Raw genomic sequence first — 26,582 nt, 5'->3', positions numbered from 1 at the left:
GTTTCACCATGTTGACCAGGATGGTCTCGATCTCTTGACCTGTAATCAAGGATTACAGGCTTGAGCCACCACCGCCCGGCCATAGAAAAAAATTTTAAATAAATTTGAAAAATTAAATCAGTGTGCAGAAGAAGACACATAAAAACAGTTAAAACAACAACAACAAAAAAGAAAAAGTTTAAGGCCATACAAACATTTAACATATAATTTCAACTCTGTTGTCAAGTCTGTATCTTAGGTAGATGAACGAAAAAAATAAAAATAAAACAAAATAATTTCAACTGTGAAAAAATAAGCTTATTTATGAAATGATGTGTCTTTTTTTTTTTTTTTTTGAGACAAAGTCTCCCTCTGTTACCCAGGCTGCAGTGCCGTGGTACAATCTCAACTCACTGCAACCTCTGCCTCCCAGGTTCAAGCAATTCTCACACCTCAGCCTTCTGAGTAGCTAGGACTACAGGCATGTACCACTACACATGGCTAAATTTTTTTGTATTTTTAGTAGAGGCATAGTTTCATCATGTTGGCAAGGCTGGTCTCAGACTCCTGGCCTCAAGTGATACACACACCCTGGTCTCCCAAAGTGCTGGGATTATAGGTGTGAGCCACCGCTCCTGGCCATGATGATGTGTCTTCTATAAAAACCAATGAAGGTCAGGCACACTGGCTCATACTTTAATCCCAGCACTTGGGGAGGCTGGGGCAGGTTGATCACCTGAGATCAGAAGTTCAAGACAAGCCTAGCCAGCATGGTGAAACCCCAAGTCTACTAAAACTACAAAAAGTAGCTGGGTATGGTGGCTCATGCCTGTAGTCCCAACGACTTGCAAGGCTGAGGCACGAGAATTGCTTAAACTGGGAGATAGATTCTGCAGTGAGCTGAGATCGCGCCACTGCACTCCAGCCTGGGCGACAGAGTGACACCCTACTTCAAAAAAAAAAAAAAAAAAGAGCAAAAAAACAAAACAGGCCAGGCACGGCAGCTCATGCCTGTAATCCCAACACCATTTTGAGGCCAAGGGAAGCAGATAACTTGAGGCCAGGAGTTTGAGACCAGCCTGGCCAACATTTTATCTCTACTAAAAATACAAAGATTAGTCAAGTGTGGTGGTGCAAGCCTGTAATCCCAACTACTCAGGAGGCTGAGGCACGAGAATCACTTGAACCCAGGAGGCGGAGGTTGTGCACATTAACATGTGACTTCCATGTGCAGCTTCTGTACTTCTGGTCAGCTGACTGCATCCAGATGTTGCCTCTAAACAATCTCTGCTGCCCACAGCTCTGACATCACGGGGCCCACACCCTGTCTCCATCTATCCCTGGGTGTGAGCCCCTCCCAGGACCATGCTCAGTGCAGCCTCTTTCCAAGTTAATGTCACTGGGTCACAGTGAGATAGAATCTAAGTGAGATGAGAGAAACTGAGGGAAGGCATGTGTGAATGCCAGCAAACACATCTGGCACGACGCTTCAGACTCAGAGAAGATTTGCAACTCCAATGCCTCGCATTTCAAAAAGGAAGGAGACAGAATGATCCACTAAGAATGTCATTTTACCTGTGTAAGAGCCATCCCTGACTCCTTTGCTTTCCTCTTCTTCCTCTTCTGGGCTTCCCTCTCAGTCAATATAATTAACTCTTTACAAGTCAAATCTGAAAGTGAAAAATCTGTTTAATGCTTGGAAACAACACATTCCTTTCTGTGCTACAACCACGAACACAGGGAAGACCTCAGCATGTGGAGAGACGGCCCACAGCATGGGAGGAATAAGGATAATAAATTCCTACACAAAGATCAAGTGGCTAGGAGTGGTGCCTCAGGCCTGTAATCCCAGCACTTTGGGAGGCCGACGTGGGTGGATCATGACGTCAGGAGTCCAAGACCAGCCTGATCAACATAGTGAAACCCCGTCTCTACTAAAATAATTAGCCGGGCATGGTGGTCGGCACCTGTAGTCCCAGCTACTTGGGAGGCTGAAGCAAGGAGAATCGCTTGCACCTGGGAGGCAGAGGTTGTAGTGAGACGAGATTGCACCACTGCATTCCAGACAGTGCAAGACTCCATTTCAAAAAAAAGAAAAAGACCAAGTGAGCTTTTTACTCTTTTCTTCAGAACTTACTACCCTCCTGGAGAAGCCCACATACAGGCTGCAGCAGTGGGGGGCTGGGTTGGCCTGGACTTCGGTTCAGGGCACAGACCCGGCCCTAATCAAACCCCATGCAGAGCATAGCCCTCACCTCTCTGTGGATCACAGGCTGATGACAGCCTTCAGAAATGGAAGGACACTGCCTTGATTCTCAATGCTGGATAGAAATTAAAATCAGGCTGGGTGCAGTGGCTCACGCCTGTAATCCCAGCACTTTGGGAGGTACAATCAAGTTGAGTACCTTAAACATTATGGGGGCTGGGCCCCACCCTATTGGAAGGCGAATCTCAGGTAAGGGGACATAAACCATGTTTGCAAAATGCCTTGGCACTCTAATGTGGACCCAGGGTTGCATAACTCTCAAAGGGGGCAAGACTAGCATAGCCCCAACCTCCCAGCTCTGCTCTTGGGACCTTGTCACCACTCTGCATACAATGGAAGGCAAAAGACAAGAATGAAACACAGAGACCTGTTTAATATGGACCAGAGGTAGGGGTGAGGGTATGGCTGGAGTGTTCAGTGGAGAGAGGAGGGAGGGTCACAGAAGTCCCCACTAAGAAGGCAATACCAGAACAAAGACCTGGGGGAGGAAGGGTGTTTGCACCTCACCTGAGGGGCCAGAGAATTCTAGGCAGAGGGACAGCCCAACTAGAGACCCTGAGGCAGGAGCAACCTCGGCCCCAGGAACAGGAAAGAGGCCTGCATGGCTGGAGTGGAGGCCCAGGCAGGAGATCAAGTCAGAGAGGTCTTGAGGGAGCAGACCAGGCACGGATGAGGTTTTCAAACATTTTTCTCCCACAGTTCACAGTAATTTTGGAAACAATGTATTACCTCATCTGCTTTAAGTAAACGTAACTTTTCTTTTTTTTATGATAATCTAGACAAAACTAACTTTTATTTGTCACGTGAATCAAAACGCTCCCATATAATGGCATGTCTTCTCTGTTTCAAATGTATGCTGACATGTAAACCTATGCCCAGGAAGTATAGGGTCACCTTCATGTGAGATGTGCGGGAGCACAGGGGAATGTACTTGGGGAGTTCAGGAAGTCACTTTTGGAAACACAAGGGTGGAGATACCTGTTAGATGGCTGAGCAGAGAGCTGAGACAGTAAGACAAAGGATTCTAGAGTTCAGGGACAGGTCTGCAGGGGACATGCAGGTGGGTGATATGGACCAGGTCTGTGTCCTTGGCCCAAATCTCACATTGAATTGTAATCCCCAGTGTTACTGGTGGGGCCTGGTGGGAGGTGGCTGGATCATGGGGGTAGATTTGTGAGGAATGGTTTCACACCAGCCCCTTGGTGATGTTCTTATCAAAGTGAGTTGTCAGGAGATCCAGTTGTTTAACAGTGTATAGTGGCCAAGGTGGGTGGATCACGAGGTCAGGATATCCAGACCATCCTGGCTAACACGATGAAACTCCATCTCTACTAAAAATACAAAAGAATTAGCTGAGTATGGTGCCATGCACCTGTAGTCCTAGTTACTTGGGAGGCTGAGGCAGGAGAATCACTTAAACCTGGGAGGCGGAGGTTGCAGTGAGCTGAGATTGTGCTACTATACTCCAGCCTGGGCAACAGAGCAAGACTCCATCTGAAAAAAAAAAAAAAAAAAGGCCGGGCACAGTGGCTCACGTCTGTAATCCCAGCACTTTGGGAGGCTGAGGCGGACGGATTACAAGGTCAGGAGTCCTAAACCAGCCTGGCCAACATGGTGAAATCCCGTCTCTAGTAAAAAAAAAAAAAATTCAAAAAAATTAGCTGGGCATGGTGGCACGTACCTGTAATATCAGCTACTCAGGAAGTTGAGGAAGGAGAATTGCTTGAACCCGGGAGGCGGAGGTTGCAGTGAGCTGGGATCACAACAGTGCACTCCAGCCTGACCCACAGAGCAAAACTCTTATCTCAAAAAAAAAAAAAAGTGTATTGCACCTCCCCCGTCACTCTCTCTTGCTCCTGCTCCCACCATGTGAGATGCCTACTCCTCCTTCACCTTCTGCCATGATTGGACTCTTCCTGCGGCCTCCCAGGAAGCAGATGCTGCTATGCTTCCTGTGCAGGCTGCAAAACACTGCACCAATTAAACCCCTGTTCTTTATAAATTACCCAGTCTCTAGCACTGAAATGTCCTTTGATGTGAAAAGTAAAAGGAAAAAAATATATACATCTATATATAAATTACCCAGTCTCTGGTGTTTTTTTTTTTTTTTGTTGTTGTTTTTTTAAAGATGGGGTTTCACCAGTTGGTCAGTCTGGTCTTGAACTCCTGACCTCAGGTGATCCGCCCACCTTGGCCTCCAAAGTGATTGGATTACAGGCGTGAGCCGCCACGCCTGGCTGTGGTGTTTCTTTATAGTAATTGGAGAATGCACAAATGCAGCGGTGTTTAGAGCCATAAGATGCGATGATGAGGAAAAACAGTGGGCGTGGACAGAGGCAAGAAGAGGTTAAAGGACTGAGCCATGAGTCATTCCCACATTCAGAAACGTTCATAGTCAGGACACAGAAGCAGAGGAAAGTGTGAAGTGGTCAGGGAGGTGACAGAAAAAATAAATAGCTCCTGAGAGGTAAAGAAAGACTAGAGCAGGAAACGAAACAGACTGGATTTAGAAATGAGGAGGTCACTGGTAACTCTGAAAAATGAAGTTATCAGTGGAATGGTGGATATCAAAGTTTGATCAGATGCATTCAAGAGAGAACTGGAGATAAGAAGTAAAGGCAGAGAGCAGAAGCAACATTTTAGAGCTGGGCGTGGTAGCTCACACCTGTAATCCCAACATTTTGAAAGGCTGAGGCAGGCAGATTGCTTGAGACCAGAAGTTCAAGACCAGCCTGGGCAACGTGGAAAAACCCTGTCTATACTAAAAATACAAAAATTAGCCACGTATGGTGGTGCACGCCTGTAATCCCAGCTACTTGGGAGGCTGAGGCTGGAGAGTTGCTTGAACCCAAGAGGCAGAGGCTGCATTGAGCTGAGATTGCACCATTGCACTCCAGCCTGGGTGTCAGAATAAGACTCTGTCTCAAAAAATAAAATAAAATAAAAAATAAAAGATTTTAGCATATTGTGCTCTTAAACACAGAAGGGGGTACTCACGACAGGCAGAAATGTAGTTAAGAGTATGTTTTGTTTTCATTAGGGCAGAGTGGAAGGAAACGGTAGGCTTTAGTGTCTGTGTGTTCGTGCATTTTAATGAACAATATCACCATCTGTGAACACTGTTCAAAGCAATTCCCTAGAAGTGAAAATGGGTGATGTGGTTGTTAAACAAATGTAATGGAAGGCAGTTGTTTTTGTCGTTTACTTTTTTATCTTATATTTTAAGTTCAGGGGTACATGTTTTTGTCATTTACTTTTTTAACTTATATTTTAAGTTCAGGGGTACCTGTGCAGGATGTGCAGGCTGGTTACATAGGTAAATGTGTCAAGGGGGTTTGATGTACAGATTAGTTCATCACCTGGGTATTAACTCTAGTATCCATTAATGATTTTTCCTGATTCTCTCCCTCCTCCCAATCTCTGTCCTTTGCTAGGTCAGTGTGTGCTGTTCCCTTCTGTGTCCATGTGTTCTCATCATTTAGCTCCCACTTATAAGTGAGAATGTGTAGTATTTGGTTTTCTGCTCATCCTTTAGTTTGTTAAGGATAATGGCCTCCAGCTCCACCCATGTCCCAGCAAAGGACATAATCTCATTCTTTTGTTTTGTTTGTTTTTGAGATGGAGACTCACTCTATGGCTCAGGCTGGAGTACAGGGCATGATCTCAGCTCACTGCAACCTCCCCCTCCCAAGTGATCCTCCTGCCTCAGCCCCCCAAGGACCTGGGATTATAGGTGCCTGCCACCACACCGGGCTGATCTGGTTCTTTTTTATAGGAGGGCCATTGTTCTGGATAGCCTCCCATACTACTAGACCAAGCCACCAAGAATATTTATTAATTGGGCCAGGCGCGGTGGCTCACGCCTGTGATCCTAGCACTTTGGGAGGCTGAGGCAAGCAGATCACGATGTCAGGAGATCAAGACCATTCTGGCTAACACAGCAAAACCCCATCTCTACTAAAAATACAAAAAAAATTAGCCGGGCGTGGTGGCACATGCCTGTAATTCCAGCTACTCAGGAGGCTGAGGCAGAAGAATGGCTTGAACCTGGGAGGTGGAGGTTGCAGTGAGCTGAGATCACGCCACTGTACTCTAGCCTAAGCGACACAGCCAGACTCCATCTCAAAAAACAAAAGAAAAAAATTATTCATAAGAAAGAGAAATGAACACCAGGATTTAATGCAGGAGATGATAGGCAAGTTCTACTGTTTTATGCAAATACACTTGGGATCATGATCAGAGCTGCCCTTATCTATAAAGCTGCTAACCCCCCGGGGCCTTGAAGGGAAACGATAAACATCAGCTGCCAGTCTTTTGGCTCTACAAGACGGCCTGAGCCATGAGAATTCTTGTTCTGGATTGCTTCCACCAGTGCTTTATCCCTTAAATCAGGAAGCACTCTGCAAGTAACAGACTGCCTTTTAAAGTTCCTTCATGTTGGACGATGCCCCTGGCCAACCAGAGCCCCATGAGCTCAACTCAGCAAGTGTTCAAAGGGTTTGCTTGCCTCCAAATACAAAGTTTCTAATCGGGGGGTCACAAGGACCTTTACAGCTCACTACACTATGGAAAGGATTGTCAATGCTATGAAAGTTTAGAGCCCCAATACAGAGAACATGATACAAGTCTGCAAGGACTACACCATTGAAGACTTCATCATTGCTATAAACAAAAAAGGCTCTGAAAGCCATCAAGCTCAAAACAATATATATTTCCCCTCCCCCTGAGATGGAGTCTTGCTCTGTGGCCCAGGCTGGAGTGCAGTGGCAGGATCTCGGCTCACTGTAACCTCCGCCTCCTGGGTTCAAGCAGTTCTGCCTCAGCCTCCCATGTAGCTGGAATTATAGGCACACACCACCACGCCCAGCTAACTTTTGTGTTTTAAGTAGAGATGGGGGTTTCATCATGTTGGCCAAGCTGGTCTCGAATTCCTGACCTTGTGATCCACCTGCCTCAGCCTTCCAAAGTGCTGGAAATACAGGCGTGAGCCATCGCACCCAGCCAAAATCATGTATTTCTTTGGGAGAAAACTGGGTCCAGATGTTGTCCAAGACTTTACATGATTTAGACAGAGCCAATCAAAGAAATCATGAAAGAGACTGTGGATATGGCACACACAAAAAGGCGGGGGTGGAGGATTCAAGATGTGGATCTTGGAGAAATTCAAGAGCTAACGGACACCACACTGGTGAAATTACTAGAAGACTACCTAACAGAAATGACTGCTTTTGAAGCAGTAGAAGATGAGAAAGAAGATATGGACATGCCAGAAAACAAACTGATATTAGCCAATCTGGGAGAAGAGTTTCAGTTCTTCAAGATAATAACTTCAGTGCCCTTCCATAATCTGGGCACTGAAACTAAGGCAAACAGTGGAAGGACTGGTGCCACATAGAAATATTTTTACAGAAATGAAATAGCAAAAATTGCAGACACGAATTATGATGTATTTCCTTAAAGTTTCACTGAGTATGCCCCCAGCTCCTCCCTCTCCTTCCCTGTTCTCCATCTCTTCCACATCTTCCCCCCCCGAGACAGCAAGACCAGCCTCTCTTCCTCTTCCTGCTCAGTCTACTCAATGTGAAGATGATCACAGTGAAGACATCTGATGATCCATTTCCATTTCATGAACAGCAAAGATATCTTATGTTCCTTATGATTTTCCTTCCTTCTTTCTTTCTTTTTTTTTTTTTTTTAAGACATAAGATCTCACTCTCTCACCAGCCTGGTGTGCAGCACAATCACAGCTCACTGCAGCCTCAATATCCTTGGCTAATGCAAAGCAGTCCTCTAGCCTCTGCCTCCCAGGTTGCTAGCACTACAGACATGCAGTACCATGCCTAACTTTTTTGTTTTGGGGTGTTTTTTTTTTTTTGGTAGAGACAAGGTCTCATTATGTTGACCAGGCTGGTCTCAGAGTTCTGGCCTCCAATGGATCCTTCCACCTTGACCTCTCAAAGTCCTGGGATTACAGGTGTGAGTCACCATGCTTGGCCATGATTTTCTTGATATTTTCTTTGCTCTAGCATACTTTAAGATTACGGTATATGATACATATAACATGCAAAATGTTTTACTAGACTGTTACCAGTATGGCTTCAGGTTAACAGTAGGCTATTAGTGGTTAAGTTTTGGGGGAGTCTAATCCTAAAGTTATACCTTCATTTTTGACGGTGTGTTGGCACCCTTAATGCCCACATTTTTCAAGCATCAACTCTACACTGCAGGATAACGTTTCCTAAATCCACTAACTTCAGTCCTCCTCAGGGGGTTCCCAATGGAATCCCTGCATGCAAATCTGTCTTAGTATCTGTGTCCCATCGAACCTGGGCTAAGGAACTGTGGCATTCCAAAATGATCCATGCACCCTCACAACCACTTATAATCCCACTTCCAAGTGCTCCTGCCAGACCTAAGACATTTCTTTCCAAGAGTTCCACATACCCATTGCTCATATAACCACATTGGGGACAAGTACACACACCATTCCCTGGTTCATCTAGAGGCCCACCCTTGTTTTCTGGAGACCTCCTTCATCCCTTCCACTTTTCCTCATTTTTCTACCTCTCCTCCATGCATGCATGAACAAACTGGACTAAAAGGTACTGGGACTCTGGGCACGTGCAACACAGCAGGAACGTGTGTACAAACTGCAAACTGAAGGACCCTGAGCCTTCAATATGACGATATCAAAGTTGGCCCTGGCAAGTGGTGACGACATGGAGTCTCGTTTAGAAGCAGCAGGGGATTGGCTGGATTGAGTTCAATGAGGATGCACAGAGCAAGAGGGGCCCCAAATTTTCTGTAAACTAAAGACAAGCTATCAGAAAAAAGAAATTAAGAAAACAGTCCCACATGCAATAGCATCAAAAGGAATAAAATACTTAGGAATAGATATAACCAATTAAGTAAAAGATCTGTACATTGAAAGCTGTAAGATACTGATGAAAGAAACTGAAGAGGCTAGGCACAGTGGCTCATGCCTGTAATCCCAGAACTCTGGAAGGCCAAGGCAGGCAGATTCCCTAAAGTCAGGAGTTCAAGGCCAGCCTGGTCAACATGGTGAAACTCTGTCTCTAAAAATACAAAAAATTAGCCGGGCGTAGTGGTACACGCCTATAATCCCAGCTACTTGGGAGGCTGAGGCAGGAGAATTTCTGAATCTGGGAGGTGGAGGTTGCAGACATCATGCTAAGAGAAATAGGACAGACACTAAAGACAATTACTCTATGACCTCACAAGCAACATCTTAAAGAGTCCAATTCCTGCTGGGCACGGTGGCTCAAGCCTGTAATCCCAGCACTTTGGGAGGCCAAGGCGGGTGGATCACGAGGTCAAGAGATCAAGACCATCCTGGTCAACATGGTGAAACCCCGTCTCTACTAAAAATACAAAACATTAGCTGGGCATGGTGGTACGTGCCTGTAATCCCAGCTACTCGGGAGGTTGAGGCAGGAGAATCGCCTGAACCCAGGAGGCGGAGGTTGCGGTGAGCCGAGATTGTGCCATTGTACTCCAGCCTGGGTAACAAGAGTGAAACTCCGTCTCAAAAAAAGAAAAAAAGAGTCCAATTCATAGGAACAGGGTAGAGCAGTTGTTGCCAGGGGCTGGTGGTGGGGAGAATGGAAAAATGTTGGTCAAAGGGTACAAACTTTCAGTTATAAAATGAAGAAGTTCTGGGGAATCTAACATACACCATGGTGACTATACTGTATTGGACACTTAAACAGTTTGGGAAGTTTTTGAAAAATATAAGGAACTGCCCGGTGTGGTGGCTCACGCCTGTAATCCCAGCACTTTGGCAGGGAAATCACCTGAGGTCAGGAGTTTGAGACCAGCTTGACCAACATGGAGAAACCTACTAAAGATACAAAATTAGCCAGGCATAGTGGCGCATGCCTGTAATCCCAGCTACTTGGGAGGCTGAGGCAGGAAAATCCCTTGAACCCAGGAGGCGGAGGTTGCAGTGAGCCGAGATCACCCCACTGCACTCCAGCCTACACAACAAGATCAAAACTCCATCTCAAAAAAAAAAAAAATTTAATGAATTGCAGGGTGAAAGTTTAAAAAAATGACAATACTTAATATTTAGAAACAAATGATGTCAGCTGATTAGATGATGCCACAATCTTATTTCAGAAGTTAGTAATTATTTATAGAAAGGTAGAAATTGAATAAACTAATAAGCTAATATTTATCTCAAGCTTCCAAAATAACAATAAATTAAATGTAAAGGAACTACAAAGAAAAAAGCAAATCCATTATACAAAAAAAAAAAACAGACTCTCAATGCTCCTTCAAAGACATACCTTGTAGGCCTGGCGTGATGGCTCACGTCTGTAATCTCAGCACCTTCAAAGGCTGAGGCAGAAGGACTGCTTGAGCCCAGGAGGTTGAGGCTGCAGTGAGTGGAGATCATGATACTGTACTCTTAGTCTGACAGAGCAAGACCCTGTCTCAAAAAGAAAAAAAAAAAAACAAAAATTCTCAGAAACCGCCGAGCTCTTCGCTGGTTGTCACATGTCCAAAGGCCCAGCCGCTAGGTACCTAGGATGCCGCGTGGAAGCTGAAGCCGCACCTCCCACGTGGCCCCTCTGGCCAGCTGGGCCCCTCAAATGAGAACTGCACCCAGGCCAGTACCAGCCACTCAGCCACCAGCAGCGCCCCCCCCCCCCCCTGCAGTTGACTCTCCTGCTGCTGTGCCCGGGCAGCGAGGTCTGCTGGCCCAGATGGCAACCACCTCAGCCAGCGTGGCTGTGGGCTCTGCTGTGGAGCACACACTGGGCCATGCCATTACTGGGGGCTTCAGTGGAGGAAGTGATCCTGAGCCTGCGAGGCCTGACATCACTTACCAGGAGCCTCAGGGAACCCAGCCGGCATAGCAGCAGCAGCCTTGCTTCTATGAGATCAAACAGTTTTTGGAGTATGCCCAGAACCAGGGTGACATCAAGCTCTGCGAGGGTTTCAGTCAGGTGTTGAAACAGTGCTGACTTGCAAACAGATTGGCCTAATCAAGAAGTTCAAACTGGAGAAATGAAAAACCAGCTCTCATAACCAAGTTAATTTAGTACAAAAATACAATGGATATCTCTGAAGGTATAAAGTGTAACCACCAGTTAAGCCTCTCATGTCATCCCTAGCTTCCTTGCTTCAGAATTTAAATGGAAGGGGGTGTTCCTACTCTGTAGAATTTGGGGCTGGGTAAATGTTTGTGTGGCCTCCTTAAACTAGCTGCTATGATTTTATTCTTTGTGAGTTAATTAGAATAAAGCGATTTTCTTCCAAGAAAAAGAAAAGAAAGAAGAAAGAAAGAAAAACAGACATACCTTGTGGTGAGAGTGACAGTCATTTCTTGCCGCATTTCTCCCCTACTCTATCCTCTACCCCATCCCTCAGAAGAAGTTACCACAAATGACGGAATTTAGATGCCCTCTGGCTAAATAGGGATTCCAAATATCTTTTGATACAAATAAATACAAAATGCACAAGTACCTTATAGAAAAGAGTGGTAATTTTCATCCTCTTGAGTACAATTAAAAGAAACAAAGTTTAAATTAGAGTATAAAGCCACAAATTAGAGGATTACAACCACCATCCATGTCCAGTCAACTCACCGCTCATCTGGATGGGGTCCTCTCCCACTTTCTTCACGACCATGTTTCCCTCTCTCATTGTGCACCTTTCCCCCTTTTTCTGTTTTTCTCCCCTTCCTTTATTTCCTCTTTTATGTCTGTTCTGCCCAATGCTTTGCAACTTACTTCACCTCTTGTAGCTCTTTCTCCCTAATCTTTACGATTGTCCCAATCTCCAGTTATTTCTGCCTCTTTCCCCCAATATGCGCTCCCTCTCTGCTCTCCCCGTTAAATTCCCTCTTCTCTGTTACATCTCCTTTGTTCCCACTCTGTAGCACCCACCACTTCCTAGTCTTCCTCCCTGCTGTGGTCTGTCTCTACTCTGCTTGTCACCCACTTCCCTCTCTTTCAGTCCCAGCACCACGTGGCTCTGTCAGCCACAGCTCCAACCATTTCACCTTCTGCCCCTCGTCGGTCTGCAGTGCCTCCTCCTTTGCCGCCCCTCTAATTTCCCTATTTGCTTTCTCCCCCTGCTACTTTCTCCATTCATTCCCTTTCACTCTTGCTGTCTCTGCAGATCCCAAAATTATCATCCATTCTGCGGTGTATTTATGGGTCTCTCTCATTCTTTTCTCCTCAATTTTTCCTTTTGCTCCGTCGCTCCCCCTCTTTTCCTCTCCCGATCCCTCTCACCCACACATTCAAGAGGAAAGGGGAGGAATAAGATGCCCACCTTCCAGGAGAGCACATCTTCCAGTGGAGTAAAACTGGGGAAGGAGAAACACTGGGTGTCACAAGACAGACTCAGGTCTTCCCCCAACGCGAGGTCAGGAAAAGCAGTGGCTGTGAAGGGGAAGCCTGGGGAGCAGAAGGACCCGGCGTGAGGGGGGATTACAGGGAGAGTGTGCGGAATCCCAGGACCTGGGAAGAGAAGGGGCTCCTTCAGGAGCTGGGCGGCGGGCGCTGCCGTCCAGGGGCAGACAAGGGAGACGCTCAGGGGTCGCGAAGGACGTGAATCCACCTCCCGAGTGAGGACTCAACTTGGCGCAGGGCCCAAGCAGAGGTCAGTAAGGGTTTTAAGCAGGAACACGACCTGAATGGGGTTGTCTACTTGGTCCTCATGCAGAAAGGCGGGGGGCAAGGAACAGCCTGAGAGATTTTAAACCGAAACGGAGGCAATTATCAGACTTACTTGGAACCAAGGGGCTGTTGCTGGTATTTCAAGGTCCGTAGCGATCTCCAGGAAACGGGTATGGACAAAGGAAGACTGCCAAGTGCACCAATTGAGGTAGACTGGGCGAAGCAAACATTTAGTCCAGGTGGACGGAAACTGACGCGCAGCGCTGTGATCGTTTCCCTGCGCGATCTGCTTCCGGGTGTGCAGGAAGCTGCACGCGCTGAGAAAAAAGACTGAGAGGCCTGGGTCGGGGCTTGGGCGGGGTGCGACGGGGAGGAAAGACGGACTGACTTGGGGACTCCGAAAGGATGGGGCGAGGCCGAAGCGGTGGTGGGCGGGGCCGGGTGTGCTAAGCCGACTGGACAGGGTGGGCGGGGCCTGTTTGGTGGGCGGGGCCGGGTGTGCTAAGCCGACTGGACAGGGTGGGCGGGGCCTGTTATTCACTCTGCCTTCCACCCAGTCTTTGTTCTGATTTGGGAATATTTGTGACTATTTCTCGTCCTGTGAATCAGCGTTGCTTCCTACCTATTTTAAGTTAATATTTCAGAATTAAAAATTAAAGCTTAAAGTTGTGGTCTACTTACACTGCAAACTAAAATGTTTTCTTCTTGTCAAGTTGAACTGATTTAAGTCGAAACCGATTTTTTGCGAGCCTGGTGGACTCTATCCGGTCTTGTCAGTGAGGCTGAAGCAACCCAGTAGTCAGGGAAATAGAATCTCTGAAGATTTGATGTGGGGCCGTGGCTGGATCCAGGAACCTGGAAGACATTATGCCAACTGAAATGTGCCAGACACAGTAAGACAAATGCTACATGAGCTTACTTACATGTGTAATCTACAAACATCAAAATCACAGTAACAGAGTAGCAGGGTGGTTCCCAGGGCTGAGGGTCTATCTTATACCTGTCCCACCATTGTGTTTTGGAAGCAAATAACTTCTTTGGCTTTTCTTTGGCTTCACAACTTCACAGCTGGACAGAAATTTTGCGTCAGGATGAATCATACTTGAATCTCACCCATATGTGATTCAGATAATCTCTGGGTGATATTTGGGCCTTAGAGTTTGATACTGAAATGGATTAAGACTTTTGAAATGGGCCAGGAGCAGTGGCTCTGGCCTGTAATTCCAGCACTTTGGGAGGCCAAGGTGGGAAGATTGCTTGAGCTCAAGAGTTCAAGACCAACCTGGGGCAAAAAGTGAGACCCCTGTCTCTACGAAAAATATAAAAATTAACCAGGCATGGTGACTAACACCTACAGTTACATCTACTTGGGAGGCTGAGGTGGGAGGATCTCTTGAGCCCAGGGGATCAAGGCTGCAGTGAATCGTCATTGCACCACTACACTGCTCCCTGGGCAACAGAGACCCTGTCTCAAAAAATAATAATAATAAGACTTTTGAGATGTTAGGATGGGGGTGAAGGGATCTTGCAAATCAGAAGGATATGGATTTTGGGAGTCCAGAGTACAGAATGTTACGAGCTGAATAATGTCCCGAAAAAAACTCATTGTCTTTAAGTTCTAACATCCAGCACCTCAGAATATGACTGTGTTTTGACATAGGGTATTTAGAGGTTATTAAGTTAAACTAAGCTTTTTACAATGGGCTCTGAGGTAATCTGGCTGATGTCCTGTTAAGAGGAAATTTGGCTAGAAGCAGTGGCTCAGGCCCGTAATCTCAGCACTTTGGGAGGTCGAGGCGAGTGGATCACTTGAGCGCAGGAGTTTGAGACCAGCCTGGCCAACATGGTGAAACCCTGTGTCTACTAAAAATACAAAATAAGCCAGGCATGGTGGTGTGTGCCTGTAATCCCAGCTACTTAGGAGGCTGAGGCAAGAGAATCACTTGAACCCAGGAGGCAGAGGTTGAAGTGAGCCAAGATGCTGCCACTGCAGTCTGAACTACAGAGCAAAACTGTGTCTCAAAAAAAAAGAAAAAAGTTTCCAAGACAGTTGAGTAAGAGGTATGTGAACCAGAGCAACTCCACCTTGAATAAGGGCTGGGTAAAAAAAGGCTGAGTGAGACCTGACCTACTCAGCTAGCTGCATTCCCAGGAGGTTAAGGAGGACCTCATAAAGACCTTGCTGGTAAAAGAGGTTGGAGGCTGGGTGGCTCATGCCTGTAATCCCAGCACTTTGGGAGGCTGAGGTGGGCAGATCACGAAGTCAGGAGTTTGAGACCAGCCTGACCAACATGGTGAAACCCTGTCTCTACCAAAAACACAAAAGTTAGTTGGGCGTGGTGATGCCCACTTGTGGTCCCAGCTACTCAGGAGGCTGAGGCCGGAGAATCACTTCAACCTGGGAGGCGGAGGTTGCAGTGAACCGAGATGGTACCACTGCACTCCAGCCTGGGTGACAGAGCAAGACTCTGTATCAAAAACAAAACAAAACAAAAACTCTGTATATCACTCTGACCCCTGCCCCATCTGCATCTCTAGAAGGATGATATTCTCTGAGGAGATCAATCTCAGGTGTCTCTTTGCACTGATATTATTGATGTAGCAAAGAAGACAAATGGCCAAATGTCAGTTTATGCTGTTAATGTGATCTAGTGATCTCTTACTTGATTTTGGTCTCTAATTTACTCAAATATTGATAAAAATGGATTCCTCACTAGATGGTAGAAAAACAAGAGGAGGAGCTCCAGCCCACACAGGAGGTAGCAAGTGGAATCCATGCCACGTGGAGTCCAGTTTGAGTTCAGCCAGAGGCACAGAGTGCCCTCCAACAAAGAAACGGCTCTATTATTTGAAGTGCACTGTTGTTGGCACTGCTGCCTGGAGCTACTGGACGCGGAGTGCATCTCAGACCAGAGTTCCAGGCCTGCATCACAGAGTGACAGAACACCACAAGGTTCTTTAGGACGGGGAAGAGATGAAAAGGAGAAGGCGAGCCCTGCCCCTCCTCCCACCATCCAGTCTAGCCAGCCCCAGCAAACATCTGAAACCAACCCAATCCCTTCACTGTTTCCTTTTTCTTTTTCTTTTGAGACAGGGTCTTACTCTGTTGCCCAGGCTAGAATGCTATGGTGTGATCACAGCTCACTGCAGCCTTAACACCTCCAGGCTCAAGTGATCCTCCCACCACAGCCTCCCATGTAGCTGGGACTACAGGTGCACGCCACCACGCCCAGCTAATTTTTGATTTTTTTAATAGAGACAGGGTCTTACTATGTTGCCCACGCTGGTTTCAAACTCCAGGGCTCAAGCTATCTGCCCACCTCAGCCTCCTACAGTGCTGGGATTTATAGATGTGAACCACCATACCCAGCCCACTGTTGTTTTTTTAAACTTTAAAAAATGTTGCCAGGTGCGATGGCTCACCCTGTGTAATCCCAGCACTTTGGGAGGCCTAGGCGGGCAGATCACCTGAGGCGGGGAATTCAAGACTAGCCTGACCAACATGGAGAAAACCCATCTCTACTAAAAATACAAAATTAGCCGGGCATGGTGGCACATGCCTGTAATCTCAGCTACTTGGGAAGCTAAGGCAGGAGAATCACTTGAACCCAGGAGGTAGAGGTTGCAGTGAGTCGAGACTGTGCCATTGCACTCCAGCCTAGGCAACAAGAGTGAAATTCCATCTCAAAAAAAAAAAATATATATATATATACACACACACACACACATATATATACACATATTTTCTAGCTTCTTTTTTTCTTTTTCTTTAGGCAGGGTCTTTTTCTGTCACCCAGGCTGGAGTGCAGTGGTGTGATTCCCACAGTCTTGACATCCCAGGCTCAGGTGATCCTCCCACTTTAGACTCCCAGTAGTTGGGACTACAGGCACGCACCACCACACTGGGTTAATTTATTTATTTTTATTTATTTATTTATTTATTTATTTATTTGTAGAGATAGGGTTTCACTAGGTTGCCTAGGCTGGTCTCAAACACCTGGGCTCAAGGGATCCTTCTGCCTCTATCTCCTAAAGTGCTGGGATTACAGGCGTGAGCCACTTGCACACGGTCTCTCCACTCTTCCCTAAGCCTCCAATTATGCCACTTCCATCCCCTCATCATATCAAACATATCCTTTGGGCCAGGCTCACACCTGTAATCTCAGCACTTTGGGAGGCTAAAGGTGGGCAGATCACTTGAGGTTGGGAGTTTGAGAGCAGCCAACATGGTGAAACCTCATCTCTACTAAAAATACAAAAATTAGCTGAGTGTGGTGGTGCCCACCTGTTGTCCCACCTACTGAGGAGGCTGAGGAAGGAGAATTGCTTGAACTTGGCAGGCAGAGGTTGCAGTGAGCTGAGATTGCTCCACTGCACTCCAGCTTGAGCAACAGAGTGACACTTTGTCTCAAATAAATAAATAATTAAAAAATTTTAAAAATCCCTTAGTACAACTTTATCTATTCCACATGTCACCCAGATTTCATGTAGGTCTAGCATCACTTTTAGAGAGCTAGACTTTAACCTCATTAATCTATCATCCAGAAAGTCCAGCGTTTTCCCACAAATGTTTGCCAATTCCCAGGGATTTATACTCTCAGGATCCACTTTTTTTTTTTTTTGAGACAGAGTTTTGCTCTGTTGCCCAGGCTGGAGTGCAATGGCACAATCTCAGCTCATTGCAACCTCCGCCTCCCGGGTTCAAGAGATTCCCCTGCCTTAGTCTCCTGAGTAGCTGGGATTACAGGTGCCTGCCACCATGCCTGGCTAATTTTTGTATTTTTAGTAGAGATGGGGTTTCGCCATATTGGTCTTGAACTCCTGACCTGAGGTGATCTGCCCGCCTCAGCCTCCCAAAGTGCTGAGATTACTGGTGTGAGCCACTGCGCCCAGTCAATTTTTTGCATTTTTATTAAAGACAGGGTTTCACTATGTTGGCCAGGCTACTCTTGAACTCCTGACCTCAAGTGATCCGCCCACCTCAGCCTCCCAAAGTGCTGGGATTACAGGCGTAAGCCTCCGTGCCCAGCCTAAGATTTTCATTTATTTAAAGGCTGAATAGTGTGTGTGTGTGTGTGTGTGTGTGTGTGTGTGTGTGTGTGTTTATCCATTAATCGTTTAACATCTTGGTTATTGTGGCACTAAACATAGGAGTGCAGATCTCTCTCCAAGATACTAATTTCATTCCTTTGGATATATACCACGAAGGGGGATTGCTGACTCATCTGGTAATTCTATTTTTAATTTTTTGAGGAACCTCCATAATGTTTTCCACCAATTTACATTTTCACCAACGGTGTACAAGGGTTCCCTTTTCTCCACATCCTTGCCGACACTATTGCCCTTTCATATTATTTTCTTGTTTTCTTTTCTTTTTTTTTTTTTTTTTTGAGGCAGAGTCTTGCTCTGTTACACAGGCTGGAGTGCAATGGCACATCCATGTCTCACTGTAGCCTCAATCTCCCGGACCCAACCAATCCTCCTACCTCAGCCTCCCGAGTAGAGTAGCTGGGACGACAGGCAGATGCCACTGTGCCCCGCTTATTTATTTATTTATTTTGAGGCAGAGTCTCACTCTATTGCCCAGGCTGGAGTGCAGTGACGTATGATCTCAGTTCACTGTAACCTCCACCTCCTAAGCTCAAGTGATTCTCCTGCCTCAGCTTGCTGAGCAGATGGTATTACAGGCGCCCACCACCATGCCGGACTAATTTGTGTATTTTTTAGTAGAGATGGGGTTTGACCAAGTTGGCCAGGCTGGTCTTGAACGCCTGACCTCAAGTGATCCACCCACCTCAACCTCCCAAAGTGCTAGGATTACAGGCGTGAGCCACCGCACTCAGCCTATTTTTCATTTTGTAAAGACAAGGTTTCCCTATGTTGCCGAGGCCTATTTTGTGGTTTTCAATAGCACCATGTTGCTGTCAAGAATTATGGAAGTTTCAAGATTTTACCTACTTGTAAGCTAGCAATTTACTCTGTTAAAATTTCAAGGATGAAGCCAGGTACAGTGGCTCATGTTTATAATCCCAACACTAGATGGGTGGTTGAATTGGGTGGATCACTAGAAGCCAGGAGTTCGAGATCACAATATGGAGAAACCCTGTCTTTACTAAAAACACAAAAATTAGCTGGGCATGGTGGTACGTGCCTGTAATCCCAACTACTTAGGAGGCTGAGGCACAAGAATCCCTTGAACCCAGGAAATGGAGTTTACAGTGAGTCGAGATCACGCCACTAGACTCCAGCCTGGGCAACAGAGAGACTCTGTCTCAAAAAAAAAAGAAAGAAAAAACTTTCAAGGTTGCTTGAAGAAGACATGAAACTCTGGTGTCAGGTCCAACAGACTTTATTACTGGCAAAGCAGCAGAAACTTGATATTCACGTCAATCCCCTTGCATTTCCAAGTCCAACAGGACCAATGAGAAAGGGTCTGGACAGATGCTTTGCATACAGTGAGTGAGTGATGCAGTGAGTGTCACAGTGAGGAATCCTGAGCTTATAAAGCAATCTTTTAACAGGGCTGCTGGAAAACCTCCCCAACCTTCGCTTCAGACATAGGCATTATTATTATATATATATTTTACACTGGTTAGGCAACAAATCTGCCTTTGGCCATGGGGACTCACTATTGCTATCTTCCAAAACTGCTATACAAACATTCTTGGCTGGGCGAGGTGGCTCAGGCCTGTAATCCTAGCACTTTGGGAGGCTGAGGCTTGTGGATCACCTGAGATCAGGAGTTTGAGACCAGCTTGGCCAACATGGTGACACTCTCTTTACTGAAAATACAAAAATTAGCTGGGTGTGGTGGTGAGTGCCTATAATCCCAGCTTCTCAGGAGGCTGAGGCAGGAAATCGCTTGAACCCGGGAAGCAGAGGTTGCAGTGTGCCAAGATCGCGCCATTGCACTCCAGCCTGTGCAACAAGAGCAAAACTCTGTCAAAAAAAAAAAAAAAAAAAAATTAGCTAGGCATAGTGGCAAATGCCTGTAGTCCCAGCTACTCAGGAGGCTGGGTTGGGAGGATTCCTTAAGCCTGGGAATTTGAGGCTGTGATCATGCCACTGCACTCCAGCCTAGGTGACATAGTTTTTTTTTTTTTCCTCCAAAAAATAAATTGTTAAAAAAATATGAGTATTGCGCAGTAGCTGGATGTTACAAATTTTAAAAAGAAGACCATAGGGCCAGGTGCAGGCTTATGCCTGTAATCCCAACACTTTGGGAGGCCGAGGCAGGCGGATCACCAGAGGTCGGGAGTTTGAGACCAGCCTGACCAATATGGGGAAACCCTGTTTCTATTAAAAATACAAAAAATTAGCCGGGTGTGGTGGTGCATGCCTGTAATTCCAGCTACTTGGGAGGCTGAGGCAAAAAAAATCACTTGAATTTGGGAGGCGGAAGTTGCAGTGAGCTGAGATTGTGCCATTGCACTCCAGCCTGGGCAACAAGAGTGAAACTCCATCTCAAAAAAAAAAAAAAAGAAGAAGAAAATAAAATATAAGAGTTCTGAGAGAACTTGCTTATCCTTTCCACCATGTGGGAAGGTCACAGCTAGAAGGCACCATCCATGAACCAGAAAGTGGACCCTCACCAGGCACTAAATTGCTGGTGCCTTGAGCTCAGATTTCCTGGCCTCCCAAACCCTGAGAACTAAGTTTCTGTTGTTTATAAGCTACCCAGTTTATGGTATTTTGTTTCAGCAACTTCCACTTTCCCTTCAACATATATCGTCCCCCTTCCTCTTATTCCATACATACAGATCTAAGTGGTTTTTATGAATAATGGTTTAATAATCCATAGTTGGTATGTCTGGCATTTTATGCAATAATCCATCAAATAGTGGACTTTCCTATTTTACATATGTAGAAACTGAGGATCAGGGCTGGGCACAGTGGCTCATACCTGTAACCCCTGCACTTTGGGAGGCCCAAGGTGGATCACTTGAGCCCAGGAGTTTGCGACCAGCCTAGGCAACGTAAGTGAAAGCCCTGTCTGTACTTTTTTAAAATTAAAAAAAAAAAAAAAAGGAAAGAGGATTAGGAAAGCCCAAGACCCAACATCAGGAATGTCTCCTAGTCCCAGAATCTCCTGCTTTTATACACCACACCCCACTATGAACTCAGGCATAGTAAAATCATCCTAAATCCCACATTTTTTTTTTTTTTTTTTTTTTTTTTTAGACAGGGTCTTGCCTGTTGCCCAGGCTGGAGTGCAATGGTATGATCATGGCTTATTGCAGCCTTGATCTCCTGGGCTCAAGTGATCCTCTTGCCTCTGCCTCCTGAGTACGACAGGGATGTACCACCATGCCTGGCTAAACTTATCGTAAAGTTTTATTTTTTGCAGTGACAGGGATCTTGCTATGTTACCCAGACTGGTCTTGACCTCCTGGCTTCAAGTAATCCTTCCTCCTTGGACTCCCAAAGTGTTGGGATTACAAAAAGCATAAGCCACCACTGCACCTGGCCTATAGCATTATATTAAAGCTGAGTTTTAGTCAAGCAAGCCTTTGGAGTCAGACTGCCCTGGTTCAAATTCCAGCATGGGATGGGTGGGGTGGCTCACATTTGTAATCCCAGCACTTCAGGAGGCCAAGGCAGGTGGATTGTTTGAGCCCAGGAGTTTGAGACCAGCCTGGGCAATACAGTGAGACCCCAGGGGTCTCTACAAAAATTAAAAAATTAGCCAGGCATGGTCACACATGCCTGTAGTCCCAGCTACAGTAGGGCTGAGGTGAGAGGACCACTGGAGACCAGGGAGCTGAGGTGAGAGGACCACCTGAGCCTGGGAAATCAAGACTGCACTGAGCACTTACTGCATTCCTGCACTCCCAGCCTAGACAACAAAGCAAGAACCTGTCTCAAACAAATCCCAGCACCACTATTACCATCTGTGAGACATTGGACAAATTCTTCAAGTTCTCTATGCCTGTTTCCTCATCTATTAAATTAGAACAATATTGGTACTTTACACATCTCAGAGTTGTCAGAGTTAAATGAATTAATTTACTGAATACATTTTACTGTAGCTATTATCATTGGCATTGATCTGTATAGGCATTGATTTGTATAGGTATTTGTTAAGTACTTTTTAAAGTTTGCAGTTTTGTTTTGGCGGTTTTGGAATCCATAATTTGTTTTTGTTTCTGAGATTTGTAACACCTCATAAGCCTTTGAAAATTCCTAGGTCCTAGGCACTTCAAAGGCCCCCAGCCCAATATCCCAAGCAGCCTGACACCAAGACAGGCACTCTTAGCTAAGAAGATCCCTCAGCTCAGAGGCCTTGGGGCTAGGGGGAATCCTGGGAATATGTAGGGCAAGGACTGAAATATTCAACCCCATTCCGACTTTTATGAGCAACAGTTTCCTAACTGGAGTGGGCAAGGGTATTTGAAATAGATGCTGGGCCGGGCGCATACAGGCGCAGTGGCTCACACCTGTAATCCCAGCACTTTGGGAGGTCCAGTTAGGTGGACCACCTGAGGTTAGGAGTTGGAGACCAACCATGGCCAACCTGGTGAAATCCCATCTCTACTAAATACACAAAATTAGCCGGGCGTGGTGGCTCAAGCCTGTAAATCCCAGCTACTCAGGAGGCTGAGGCAGGAGAATCGCTTGAACTCGGGAGGCAGAGGTTGCAGTGAGCTGATTGCATCACTGCGCTTCAGCCTGGGTGACAAGAACGAAACTCCGTTCTCAAAAAAAAAAAAAAAAGAAAAAAAAAAGAAAAGAAAAAGGCCAGGTGTGGTGGCTCACACTTTGGAAGGCCAAAGCAGGCAGATCACCCTGAGGTCAGGAGTTTGAGGCCAGCCTGGCCCAAAGTGGTGAAACCCCTGTCTCTACTAAAAATACAAAAATTAGCCAGGCATGGTGGCGGGTGCCTGTAATCCCAGCTACTCCCGAGGCTTAGGCAGGAGAATCACTTGAGCCAGGGAGGTGGAGTTTGCACTGTGCTGAGATCAGGCAACTGCACTGCAGCCTGGGCGACAGAGTGAGACTCCATCTCAAAAATAAATAAACAAAAACAAACAAATAAATAAATGCTGGGGGTATTCAGACCTGTCAGAGCGCTAGCCCAGTCCAGCCCTTCAAGTAGCAGAATAAAAGAGGAAAGAGCATCCCAGGCCTTCCCATCCATCCAACTCCCTCAGTTACAGTGGTCCTAAGATTTCAGTGGGTGGGCTGGGGGGGGCGATGTGTTGAGGGAGGTTAAAAACAGAGATTAGACCTGGCTCGATGCCTCGCGCCTGTAATCTGGGTATTGGATACCACCCGAGGGGTTTGGGTTTCATCCAAAGAGCAAAGCCACTGAGCTCAACATAGACTCGGTTCTACAAAAATTTTCTGGAGACTGAGGCCATAGGGTCGTTTCAGCCTGGGGAGGTCCAGGCGGCAATGAGCCAAGATCGCGCCACTGCACTCCAGCCTGGGCAACACAGCGAGGCAATGTCTTTAAAAAAGCAAAAAAAAAAAGAGAGAACAGGGCAAGTCACTCCCTTCTCTAGGCCTTGGCATAAAATAAATACAAAGTCTCACTCCCTCCTCCTCCCGCGCAAAGGCGCGGGGGGCCAGTCCGCCAGCCAATGGAACCACGGCTTGGTAACCCAAAACCTGCACACCCTACCGCTCCCCACATGACGTCATGTATTACCATCGACGCACGCGCAGAAGCCTTCTCCGGGACTTACCTAAAGGCAGGCTTAGCCTCCTCCCCATGTCGCCCTTCATTGGCTACAGGCAACTGCTCGTCTCGGTCGTTGTTAGCGGAGACGAGGGCGGGTACAATCTTGGTCGCTAGGACACCGCTAAGTTCCTCTTTCTTCTCCCTCTGCTAGGCTCAAACTAGTCAAATCTTGTTCAATCGACCAATGGCAAATGGGAAATGGGCGGGACTTCACTAGTCTGGACCAAAGAAACGCGGGCTTAGCCCGGCGCAGCGCGGCCAATGACCATGGAGCAGCCCCTGTAAACTGGCTTGGGCGCCCCCACGCGCGCGTTTCCTCCTCCTCCTCCCAGCCCTGCCCCCGGTTTCAGCATAGCGCTGGCCGCAGTCTGACAGGAACCGGACGGAGCCAAGATGGCGGCGGCCGACGGCGACGACTCGCTGTACCCCATTGCTGTGCTCATAGACGAACTCCGCAACGAGGATGTTCAGGTCCGGAGGCTACGGGGGACTTAGGGAAGATGGGGAGGGGGACCTTGGGGCACGAGCTGCACTCGCGAAGACTCAACGTTCGCTGGGAGTGGCGGAAGGAAGCGGCGGCCAATCAGTGTGCGTTTCTTACCTCCCCGAGTGCCCGGACTCATTGAGACGGCGCCCCCGATTGGGTGTCGACCCAGCGGAGGGCGGGGGCCAGCGCCTGCCTCGAGGGTCCCGGGCCTGCCGAGTGCGCGCGGTGGCCCAGGGTCCTGGGAGGCCGCGACCTGGGCGAGGTTCGGCTGGCCGGGTTGGGGAGAGGAGAGAGGAGGACTCCGTGATTGGCGGCGGCCTCCGAATGGCCCCTTGGGGATGCGGGGCTCGCGTGACTTGCTCCGGGTGGGGGAGGGCCGCCTGGTGGATCGGGACCTGGAGAGGTTTTTCTTTTTTTTTCTTTTCTGGGTTTCTACTCCTGGGCCAAGTGAGGACCGAGAGGCAAAGGCCTGCATCGCAATTCCTGCTCTTCCTCCGCCTCTTATTTTGGTTTAGGTGTCCTAAGAGGAGGGGGACGCAGAAACACCCCCCCAAAAGTGGGGACTAGCCAAATGTAGGGGCGAATTACATTGTAGAAAGCTGCCTCCCCACCCCCGGATCCTCCCATTGACCAGGATAGGGGGAGAAGGCTTTGCTAAGCAGATGAACGTTTCTAATTTTTTTTTTTTTTTTTTTTGAGACCGAGCTCGCTGTGTCGCCCAGGCTGGGGTGCAGAGGCGCGATCTCGCTCAGTGCAGCCTCGCCTCCCGGGTTCAAGTCGTCCTCTCGCCTCAGCCCCCTAAGTAGCAGAGGTTACTACCGCGATCCACCACGCCCAACTAATTTTTGTATGTTTAGTAGAGATGGGGTTTTGCCTTGCTGGCGAGGCTTGGTCTCAAACTCCTGACCTCAAGCAATCCACCCGCCTCAGCCTCCCAAAGTGCTGGGATTACAGGCGTGAGCCACCACGTCCGGCCCGATGAACATTTCTGTTTATGGGATGAGGTGGCCCACAAGGTGGTGTGGGATTGAAAACAGTTAGGACTTCAGGCTCACCTCTCACCCGCTGTGTGACCTTGTGCAAATTATTTCACCGCTCTGGGCCTCTATGTTCCATAAAATGTGGGCTAATTGTAGTCTTCCTCTTGCTGGAGGACCTTGTTGAGGGACTGAATGAATTATGACACAAAGTAGAATGCTGTCAGGCCTGTCATAAGGGCCCGATGAATATTAGCTGCACTTATTGGGAGTGGTGATTAAAGAGGTCCCATCCTCCCTTAAGGCCTCAGTTTTCCTATTTATAAAATTGAACAAGTGCACCCACAAAACCTGGGTCCCACCTCCTAAGTTCCTGGTATGTCACTTTTTGGTGGCAGACAGGCTGTGGTTGTACTCTTGGCCCTTCCACTTTTCTCTGATTGACATGGACAAGTCAGTTAATCTCTCTAGGCCTCTGTTTGCTCTTCTCTTGATTGGCGATAATTATGTAGTTCATAGGGCTGTTGTATTGAATTTTTTTTTTTTTTTTTTTTTTTTGAGTGGGAGTTCCCCTCTTTCCCCCGGGCGGGAGGGCAGGGGGGGGATTTTGGCCCACTGCACCCCCCCCCTCCCAGGTTCAAGCGATTCTCCTGCCTCAGCCTCCAGAGTAGCTGGGACTACGGGTGCATGTCACCACACCTGGCTAATTTTTATATTTTTAGTAGAGATGGGTTTTCATTATATTGGCTAGTCTGGTCTTAAACTCCTGACCTCATGATCCACCCGCCTCGGCCTCCCAAAGTGTTGGGATTACAGGCCGTGAGCCACTGCGCCCGGCCGTATGAATTCTTTTATTCAGTAAACACATGGCGTGTATCAGGTACTGGGGATGTAGTGGAGTCACCAGTTGCTCTACGGGATCTGGGTGTGAAACAGGCCAACAGAACTGAATAGATTATGGTGTGAAAAGTGATGGGAAAGGAACAAACAGGATGTTGTGGTAGTGAATCCATATTGAACTTGGTGTGTATTCTGTGCAGGGCACTGGTATAGCAGGGAACAAGACAGACAAAAACTCCCGGCCTTGGGGAGTTTACTTCGTAGTGAGGAAAGACAGACAGTAAACAAAGAGTATACTGTATTACATGGGGATGAGTGTCAGGGAGAAAAGTAAGAGAAATAGGAGATGCAGTATTGAAGTGTGGTCTGGGGAGGCCTTGTTGAGATGATGTTTGAGAACACACCTGAAGGCAGAGGGCACAGCGATTACAAAGCTGGGTCGGGCAGATGCATTTTAAGTAGGCCAATTGGGCAAGGCCCCTCTGAGGATGCAGAGTTTGAGAAGAGACTGAAAGAAGGTGGGGAGGAACCTCCCAGGAAGAGGGAGCAGATGTGTAATGGTCATAGTTCTTTTTTTTGTGGCAGAGTCTCCCACTTTTGCCCAGGCTGGAGTGCACTGATGCAGTCTTGGCACACTGCAGCCTCCAAGTGATTCTCCCACCTCAGCCTCCTGAGTAACTGGGCATGCACCACTACA

The 26,582-nt window shown here is 47.2% G+C and overlaps 2 protein-coding genes and 1 pseudogene across 4 annotated transcripts in view; 2 read left to right on the top strand and 1 right to left on the bottom strand.

Annotated features, from left to right (window-relative positions):
- ZNF836 (zinc finger protein 836) overlaps positions 1-13,335 on the bottom strand; it is a 22,313-nt gene extending 8,978 nt beyond the window's left edge. Inside the window, exons 1-3 of one of the 3 annotated variants that reach the window (XM_032264327.1) lie at positions 13,010-13,335; positions 10,555-10,697; positions 1,555-1,649 (exon numbers count right to left, since the gene is read on the bottom strand). In XM_032264327.1, coding sequence (XP_032120218.1) covers positions 1,555-1,569 — 15 coding nt within the window. In that variant the 5' untranslated portion in view covers positions 1,570-1,649; positions 10,555-10,697; positions 13,010-13,335. Of the gene's footprint in view, positions 1-1,554; positions 1,879-2,612; positions 2,879-10,554; positions 10,698-13,009 lie in introns of those variants that run through there. The other 2 variants (XM_032264329.1, XM_032264328.1) reach the window with 2 other exon arrangements.
- LOC116540728 lies at positions 10,798-16,461 on the top strand (annotated as a pseudogene).
- A 7,224-nt stretch (positions 16,462-23,685) lies between these two features.
- Positions 23,686-26,582, top strand: part of PPP2R1A (protein phosphatase 2 scaffold subunit Aalpha) — a 37,890-nt gene continuing 34,993 nt past the window's right edge. The window contains exon 1 of the mRNA XM_032264360.1: positions 23,686-24,052. Within this exon, the coding sequence (XP_032120251.1) occupies positions 23,975-24,052 (78 nt within the window). The 5' untranslated portion in view covers positions 23,686-23,974. The remainder of the gene's footprint in view (positions 24,053-26,582) is intronic.

This window comes from Sapajus apella, unplaced genomic scaffold (assembly GCF_009761245.1).
Source record: "Sapajus apella isolate SASKATOON/1434 unplaced genomic scaffold, GSC_monkey_1.0 scaffold144, whole genome shotgun sequence".
In the NCBI taxonomy this organism is placed as follows: Eukaryota; Metazoa; Chordata; class Mammalia; order Primates; family Cebidae; genus Sapajus; species Sapajus apella.
Note: the sequence above shows the minus strand (reverse complement) of the source record. Positions and strands in the feature narration are given on the sequence as shown.